At 35.4% G+C, this 9504-nt stretch overlaps 1 protein-coding gene across 3 annotated transcripts; it reads left to right on the top strand.

The window, feature by feature from the left end:
- The first annotated feature begins 2923 nt into the window (after positions 1 to 2923).
- Positions 2924 to 9002, top strand: LOC145078271 (uncharacterized). 3 transcript variants are annotated; one of them, XM_079023045.1, is made up of 8 exons: positions 2924 to 3930; positions 4687 to 5616; positions 5727 to 5867; positions 6528 to 6634; positions 7511 to 7877; positions 7975 to 8181; positions 8279 to 8388; positions 8474 to 9002. In XM_079023045.1, exons 1-8 carry the CDS (start codon positions 2929 to 2931, stop codon positions 8886 to 8888), a joined length of 3279 nt encoding a protein of 1092 aa, XP_078879171.1. In that variant the 5' UTR covers positions 2924 to 2928; the 3' UTR covers positions 8889 to 9002. The 3 variants fall into 3 exon arrangements, with proteins under 3 accessions (XP_078879171.1, XP_078879172.1, XP_078879170.1); XM_079023046.1 differs by having other exon boundaries at positions 5727 to 5870; positions 8480 to 9002; XM_079023044.1 differs by having other exon boundaries at positions 5727 to 5870.
- Positions 9003 to 9504: the final 502 nt, after the last annotated feature.

The following is a 9504-nucleotide window of genomic DNA, read 5'->3' as shown; positions in this document are numbered from 1 at the left end:
TTCTCGGCTTCCAAAAGTACATTTCGTTTGCTTCAAATATAAATTGTGCCTGCAATAGCTCAAAAACGATTCGAAGACATAGAGGGGCTATTCACTAAAATATCATCAAAAAAAAAATGAGAACACACTTATGTAGATACGCATGAAATACTTCGTTTATCAAGATTTGGAATGTGGAGGGGGCATTGGATAACTAGAAGGGCATTACCAGAAATTCAAAATGTCCATGGTGAGTGCGAAATGCAGTTTTCTCAATATCAGGCTGGAACATGAGTACCAGATGGTATCCCAGTGTTAGATCCAACTTGGTGAAGACTGAAACACCATGCAACTCATCGAGGAGCTCTTCAACCATAGGTATCAGGAATTTATCTTTCACTGTTTTTGAGTTGAGCTCCCTGTAATCCATGCAGAAACGCTACATTTTTTCATGTTTTTTTGGCTAGTAGTATGGGTGAGGAAAACAGTGATTGTCTAGGTCTGATAGTTCCACTTCTCAACATCTCTGTGCATTGCTTTTCTATTTTGTCCTTGAGAAGATGAGGGTACTGGTAAGGACGGACAGCTACCGGTTTGGTGTCGGCTTTGAGACGGATACGGTGGGCATAGGACCGAGAGGGAGGCATCCCTTGTGGCGTTTTAAAAATATTTTCAAATTCATCCAAAAGTTCGTCTAAATTTTGTTCTAGGCTATCGTTCTAGGTGAGCACTGCCAAGCTTGTTGCGTCGGAGGACTCGCCAAACCATTTAATATTCTTCCTTTTAACCGTGAACTCCATTTCCCGGACCATAAAATCTCATAATATCTTTCCGAGTTGTTGTAGCCACCGGATCCCCAAGACTATATCAAACCCTTCCAAGGGGATGGCAAACATAGGTGCACTGAATTCAAACCCCTGTACTTCTACTGAAAAGTCCTTGCTAATTCCACTACTAGTCATTCGACCACCGTCAAGTAATGCATCTCGGAGCCCGGGTTGGTGTTGGATTGGCACACCTAGCTGTTCCACTGCCTTCCTTGCTATGAAATTGTGGGTGCTCTCACTGGCTAGAAGTACCCAAGAAACCCCATTATGGATCTTATCCCGAACCTGAAAGGTTTGGTCCGTCTTGTCGCCTCTTATTGCATTTAATGAAATTACAGGAGTATCTGATCGCATTTAATGAAATTATGGTAAAAAAGTGATTAGCTTTTTTCTCCTACGCTTGTATGGATTGTCGGACTAGACCGTCACGATTCTTCTCTAGATTGGTTCACCAAAGGACCCAATCCAGACCTTATGGTGGGCTAATCAATTTGTCCGACTACGTTGTTGAACCAACATGTTTGATCTTTCTCGACCTCTTTTTATCCGTCAGAATGCTTTGCATCATTCCCTTATTGCAAAAGACTTGTTATTGAGTTTCGTTTATCCTTATTGTCACAAATGTTGCCAATTGACTTGTTGCACTCAGGATAAACTGAGAAAAATGAGATACCTTTGCTGATTATTGGTGGCTAGTTTTCAGGGTTTCTGCTTGATATGCATATAGGAACGAATTATTTAGAATGGATCATGCCAACATGACTAAACAAATCATTTATAACTTAGACACCATACAACCAACTAGCTAGATATGATGGATAAACATTAGATCCCATAAGATCAACCTTTTAAACATTCCTTTCGTAGACATTATCAACATCTGTTTCTTTATCATTTGTCGGTGATGTTTGATTCCCATCACCCTATTTTTCTTGGAAATTTTGGTCTTTACTCTGGGAATCATATATAGATCTAAGATATGGGCAAAATATGTGTCGTAAACAATATCTGATTTGTAGACGATACCTACATCAAAGATGAGATTCGAATGATAGACAAGACTAGTATTACACTATTATGATCTAAACTAGTCTCAAAACCATTGTCATCGGTGAGACCATCATCAATAGGCAACGTATCAAATTTTCTTGTGATTTGGGTGGCTAAAAATTGTTTATTATTACGTCGCACTCACCGTCTATCTGTGACTGTGAGGTTTAAAACTGATATGTTCTTAAGGGCATTCACTATCGTATTTTTGTAAAAGTTCCTTAATGCTAATTAAGACTTAACATGTTATCTATTATTTTTCATACATGGATGGACCGGTTTATGGTCATAGAGTGATTCCAAACACATACCAGATCTCACAAAGATATATATATATATATATATATATATATATATATATATATATATATATATATATATATATATATATTCCTCTTGATCTTGTTTATAATTTACAATATCCTTTAGTTTCAGGTTTTTTTTTTTTATTTTATTATTTTTTTTTTTTATTTTTTTATTTTTTATCAATATTGTTTATTTTAAATAGTTTAATTTATTAGAAATATACTTAAAATATAAAATAATTTACACCATTACAGAAGGTTATAGTCGATAATTCTAAAATGAGACAAATATTAAATATATATGATATGTCAAAATGGAGGCGAAGTTACACTTTGGAGGAGCTACGTTATCTTAGCTAATGGAAATATATAATTATAAAATTGAACACTAGTTCTAAATTTAAAAAAAGAAAAAGAAAACGAGAGAGAAAATGTACAAAAAAAAAAAATGAACGGGAAACTAGAAAGCACATTTTGTAACGAAGTAGGGATTCATCAAATAGACTGTGCATGCATTTATAACTAGTAGTATATTTTTGATCATAGGAATTGAAGTAAAACAGCATAAGGCATGAGGAAATTTAAGATAAAGCAAAAATTTGCAAGACAACTAGCTAGTTTCTATGGATCTTTTGAGTTTTCTGAAATGATAAAAAAAATATCTTTGAGTTATATGTGATCCTCATGTGTGTAGTAATATTATAATAAGCGGGAAATTTAACTTTTATTTTCCACTACACCGACACTCAATGTTGCAGGTGAAAAACATGGATCATATGAAAATCCCACTAGAAGATATAAAGTCAGCAACTTATAATTTTCACGATGATTATAAAATTGGAATTGGTGGATTTGGGAAAGTTTACAAAGCAAAACTCTTCCATTTCGATTTTAGAAAATATGTTAAACAAGGTGGATATAAGACAGTTTCTACGGTGGAACTCTCAAGCTACCAAAGAACACAAAGCACTGTTGCTATTAAGCGGTTAGATAGGAATTCAGGGCAAGGAACTGGGGAATTCTTGCAAGAAATCTCTGTGCTCCCTTACTTTACACACAAAAACCTTGTCACACTTGTTGGATTTTGTGATGAAGATCATGAACGTATTCTTGTGTATGAGTATGCCTCGAATGGGAGTCTTGATAGTCATATTGAAAATAATGATATTCATACATGGACAACACGTCTTCAGATTTGCCTGGATGCTGCCTATGGGCTCGACTTTCTCCATAATGGTGTTGGAGAACATCATAGGATAATACATCGAGATATAAAAAGTTCCAACATTCTATTAGGGAGAAACTACATAGGCATGATTAGTGACTTTGGGTTGTCAAGAATTAGCCCCGCAAATCTGCAAGCGACCTTTCTCATGACTCAAGCTGCTGGCACACTCGCGTATATTGATCCAGAGTATGTCTTGACAAGTACGCTGACAAAGGAGTCTGATGTTTATTCGTTTGGAGTGGTTTTGTTCGAAGCATTGACTGGAAGACTGGCTCGATTCCAATTGTCCAAAGATTACCCAGAACTTCTACCTCAGATGGCTAAACGTTGCTTCCAGCAGAAAAAAGTGAACACGATTATCGATTTGAAGTTCAAGAAAGAATTTGAGAAACTTGGCTCTTCCATTATAGATGATGAAACCTGCCCAGATTCCGTAATGATATTTGCAACAATTGCATATAAATGCTGCCAAGGAAAGCGAGTGGACCGGCCCACAATGGCTGATGTCGTGAAAGAACTTGAGAGAGCATTCAAGTCTCATGTAAGTCATTCATTTTGTTGGTAACATAGATTTCTGGTAAAAAGCTAATATTAGTGTTTGGCAAATTCTGATTATACCTATAGTTAAATCTGTTGTGGAAGTAATTTATCAAAAACTCTTTATTTAGAGTAAATTACACGAATGGTCCCTATGGTTTAGGGTAATTTGCACGCTTAGTCCCTAACTTAATTTTTGAACTCGGAAGGTCCCTACTGTTTGTTTTTGTTACGCGCTTGGTCCCTTTCTTACCTAAAAGGACTATTTTGTCATTAATTTTTTAATTTCTTTAAATAAACACACCCCCAACCCCACCCCCTCACCTTACCTTACCTACCTCATCATTTTTCTCTATTTAAATAATAGTCTTTTTAGGTAAGATAGGGACCAAACGCGTAACAAAAACAAATTGTAGGGACCAAACGTGTAACAAAAACAAACAGTAGGGACCTTCCGAGTTAAAAAAATAAGTTAGGGACCAAGCGTGCAAATTACCCAAAACCATAGGGACCATTCGTGTAATTTACTCCTTTATTTAATTCAATAAATAAGGAGGAAGTAACTTGTCAAAAAATTCTTATTAAGTCAATATGTTTTTCTAATATTATTCTATCTAAACATTTAAAATAGCTTAGGTGTCAAACCACAATGAGTCAATAAGCACTTTAAATAAGTAATCTCAAACACCCCTTAAATCGGAAACAAGAATGGATACATAATATTACAAGGCTTACAGTTATCTTTTCGTAATTTATGCAGGTGAAGGGAGTGGAATCCCTTAGAACGACACTAGATGATGTTATGTCTGCTACAAACAATTTCCATGATATAAAAGACCAAGGACCACTGGGGGAGGTGTACTATGGGGAACTTTCTCACTTCAGTGGACATAACACGGTAACCATAAAGCGGCTCCATCGTTCGGTGGATTCATATGGAGAAGAATTTTGTAAGGTGATTGCTAGCCTTTGTAGGTATAACCATGAGAATGTTGTTCCAGTTATAGGATTTTGTGAAGAGAAGGGTGAGAGGATCGTTGTTTTTGAGCACATGGTTAAAGGAAGTGTAAAACAGCATCTGACCAATAATAGTCTAACATGGAAACAACGGCTCAAGATATGTGTTGATGCTGCACATGGGTTAGCTTACATTCATAGTCATACTGAAATCGATCAACAGTTGATTCATGGTGACATGAAAAGCAGTAGCATTCTTCTTAGGGACGATTGGAAAGCTGCGATTTCTGACTTCATCATATTCAAAGGTGCAGGCAGTTTAGGCTATCTTGATCCACTCTATATGACTACAGGCTCCATAACACAGAAATCAGACGTGTATTCTTTTGGGGTTATTTTATTTGAGATCTTATCTGGGAGATCGGCAGTTGAAAGGATCAAAACTGATCAGAAACAACAGCTTCGTGAACTCCCAAATGATGAGGCTCAACTGAAAAGTGCAAGACCGACAGTTGAAGACGAGCGAGTGGTGTTTCTTGCACAGTTGGCAGCAAAAAGCTTCAAAACCCAAAAAATACAAGATATTATCTTTCATGCTATAAAACAACAAATTGAACCACAATCGTTGGAGATATTTTCAACCATTGCCTATCAATGCTTGATGGAACAACATGAGGATCGACCAACAATGGCTAAAGTTGTAGAGGAACTTGAAAAAGCCTTCAATTGCCAGGTAAGTTCACCTTGACGAGTAGAGAAACTAATGAGCCTTCTTTTAATAGCAAGATTCAGCAAACTGCTTTGCATGCAGTTATAATGTTTTCATCTTTCACACATACACAGGATGAGTGGGAATGGGAGCAAAATCTGCCAACAGATTATAAGAAAATAATCCAAATGTCAAAATATCCGGTGCCCTCCACTATCTCAAAGAAGGATCTCCATTCCCTATTTTCTTCAGGAATCCTCCTTAACAACGAAAAAGTGGTGACTCAATCTCTTTTACCATTATATATGTTTTCCTCATTCGAAATATACATCGATAGACTATAGTCAATAATTCCATGTGTTGGTTTTCCTTGGAATATCTCTTCACTACCATATATAGCATACATGCCTGCCAGAAAAAGAAGATAATATAATAGCACTATAATCAAAATTTTGCATCTAGGAATCATTTACACAACATAGGCTTTTATTTACATATCAAGGAAAAACCACTGTGGGTATTATGTTTTCTTCAAATGAAAGGAATGTTTTTTTTTTTTTCTAGATGATCTTGCAAGCTCAATGCAGCACTGATAAATGATATCTAATATAATCTAATCTCAAAGAAGGTAAAGGTGATTGAAAAACAACTCAAGGCTCATCAGAGGTAGAAACATGAGATCCAAACTCCAAACAAGCAACAATATTGATAAATAACCAGCCATCAATATTATACAAGAAACAAACTAATCATTCCATGCAAGATATAATATATATCAGGACAGAAAGTAACCATTTAGATAAATAACTTATCATTCTCACTGTCTTCTAATCCTCTCGACATCTTCTCTCAACATTCCATGCCTTTTCATAATATAATTAATGCTCTCCGACTCATTTTTAATTTCAATTTTTGCTCATCTTTTATGGCAACAGTGGTTTTCAATAAGCATGGATGGATCAAGAAATGAAATGATACCGGCCAAAAGATTTTCATACAATGATGTTTCTTCTCTGAAGTGGAGATCCATTCAAAAATCAAGGTTCTGTCTACTTTATGTGATTACCACCACTTTCTATTAACTTTTTAAGTCAAGTGATACATGTCACTTAACTTAAAATCATTCTGTTTGGAGTGAACTCTAGCATAAAAATTTCTACTTCTTTTATGAAGTGGAACGTTTGCATCAAATCCATGAGGTTAAAACCTAGCTAGAGTGCATGAGCTTGCTTCGGGAACCACAAGTTTTATAAGTGACTGTACTAAGATATGGTGGAAAACATGTTGGGCTTGGGATCTAAACTTCTAATGAAGTGATAGAAATTCCCTTAGTTTTGTCAAATCTATGTTGAAGTAGAATTCACATTTTTGACTTGAGCCAACGAGTTTTAACAACAAATTTCAAAATATGGGGGCTTGTTTTGTAGTTTTTCTCATCTTATGGGCACATAATTTGGTGGTCTTTTGAGATGTGGAAAATGAAACTGCTGTGCTATGATGATGTGTATATGTGTTTAGTGTTTACAAAAGGAATAATTAGAAAAGAAACAAGAAAATGAAGAACCAAAATTTGCTTCTCATTTTACTTGTGGGGGAACAAAGAAAAGAGGAGAATAATGGAAATGGCAAATCTCAAAAACTCTCCGTAACTAACCTGATACACATTATTAAGCTGCAGCCAAACAAAAACAAACGCTTGAAAAAGACAAAAGTACCCTTATTCACTAAAGATCTTTTGACTTTATTTGGACCTTTTGACCAATTTGTAAGCCACAAATTAAACCCACAGAAACATATATTTATTAGAATCATAGTCTAACATGTAAATTATGAGAAACTACCAACACTTGCTCCTTTTTACAATCTATCAATATGTTGGATAGCATACGATTTTCTGAATCGTAATATGTTTGTGCAGATTTCCAAAGGTCGCAAAGATCTTGGACATCTCAAATCTTAATATTGGAGTTCAGATAAATGCTGAGTTCTTAACTCCAGAGACGATGTATGGAGCTTACCTAGTTTTCAAGTTTTATGATCGAAGAAAGGTTTCCAACAGGCCGATATACATAAACCTTAAATATAAAAAGGCGGGTGAAACCTTAAATGCATATTTTGCAGAGTGGAAAGAAGGTGGAAGTCAGTGGTTGAGAGTTGAATTATTTCGGTTTCAGAGTGATCACAGAAGTACTGATTTTGAATTTCTACTAGAAAGCTTTTCAAAGTATTATTGTGGCATAGGGGGAATATTTGTTGAAGGCATAGAGTTTAACGCCATTCCAATGGTAAATCAAATAGTTAGTGTACCTCTCTTCTTTTTTGTATTTATTTTGGGGAAATTTGTACAAAAATATCATAACGTGGTCATCTAATTGTCTATAGGTGGACTTAGAAAAAAATAAAAAATTGAAGGATGGAACAAACATGGGAGGAGTCTTGAAAACAAAGTTGGAGATGGACTCAGCAGAACAAATGATAGCCGATAATAAAGAAATTATTAAGAGGTCTGGAAACAATGTCCAAAATGCCTCCAATGTAGAGCTGTGCTTACTTCTTTTCAAAGGAGTTCTAATTGACAATGGTGAAAAGGTCTGATGTTTTTCTTTTTCTTAACACAAAATTTGAAAAATTAATTACATATTCTTGTGGTATCATAATGATAAGCGTGTAACTCTATGATGAACAGTTATTCTCCCTAAGTGAAGTCAACGGGAAGAGATGTCATATGCTACCTGCAAAAGCAATTATATACAACTCTTCAAGTATAAAGTTGTGCAACCCTCCAACCGAATCCAGGTTTACTTTATTACTCCTTTCATCTTAGGTTTACTTTAGCAGATTTCATGGAATCACTTAAATTTATAAGACTTAATTAATGTAGGTGCAGATTTGAAGAGGTTGTTGAGATTCTATCTCACCAGGATTTTCGTATCAAATGTGACATTGAGACCAAAATGCTCTCATCAGATACAACCTATGCTTGTTTCCTTGTGTTCAAACTTTCAAAAAAATATCGTGGGCTCAAGTGCCCAGTGAAAGCACGTGATCTAGTACCTCATAGAAAGGAAAGAACCAAAATCATTTCTTTCAGGTACCCAAACACAGTGAATTTAGACAAAATCAAATGGATTCCAGAACAGAGAGAAGATGGATGGATGGAGGTTGAAGTGTGGGAATTTAACGTTGATAGCACGCATAATGATGAGTTTGTTCCTATGGATTTGAAACTGACATGTTATGAAGAAAATATGTCTGGTCTTATTGTGTATGGCATTGAGTTCCGTCCTATAGCATAAGTGTATATTAAGTAACATTTATACATGTTCTTCTAAGTGTATGGTAATCTGTTATTACATCTTTTGTGCTTTTATATTAACTTAATAAAGGCTCAATAGAAGATAGTTCCTCAATACTATGCAGCGCATAGCTAGTTGCATGTCTATACAAGACAAGATAAACTTCTTTTTATAAGAGGGAAAATTACAAAGTAAAAGAAAATACACACAAGAGCTATAGCATTTGTTTTTTTTGTTTATATGGCATCAAAAGTTACAGGGGTGCAATACTATTAATAACCAGAAAACATACCAGTAGAAGTAATGTAATCCTCAAGTGGACATACATGATGATCATCTTAGCTGGAGGAAGCAAAACAACCATACCAACGATTTTCATATACCATGAACAAACCCTTCATCAACCACTCCAAAAGCAGGTTCGCGCTCTTAATTAGAACCCAGATGCAGACAAACGGATGAGTGTTAGCCATAACTTTCAACCCACTTGTATACAATTGATATCGATCTTTCACAGGTAAGGTCATTCATTTTCAAAAGATCCTCTCTCTCTCTCTCTCTCTCTCTCTCTCTCTCTCTCTCTTCAAGACATTATTAAAAAAGAAAGGTTTTAAAC

The sequence above is a fragment of the Lactuca serriola genome, unplaced genomic scaffold (genome assembly GCF_051521515.1).
Source record: "Lactuca serriola cultivar US96UC23 unplaced genomic scaffold, Lser_US96UC23_V15 Lser_V15_Un132, whole genome shotgun sequence".
NCBI classification, from domain to species: domain Eukaryota; kingdom Viridiplantae; phylum Streptophyta; class Magnoliopsida; order Asterales; family Asteraceae; genus Lactuca; species Lactuca serriola.
This window is presented reverse-complemented; position numbering and strand designations above follow the sequence as displayed.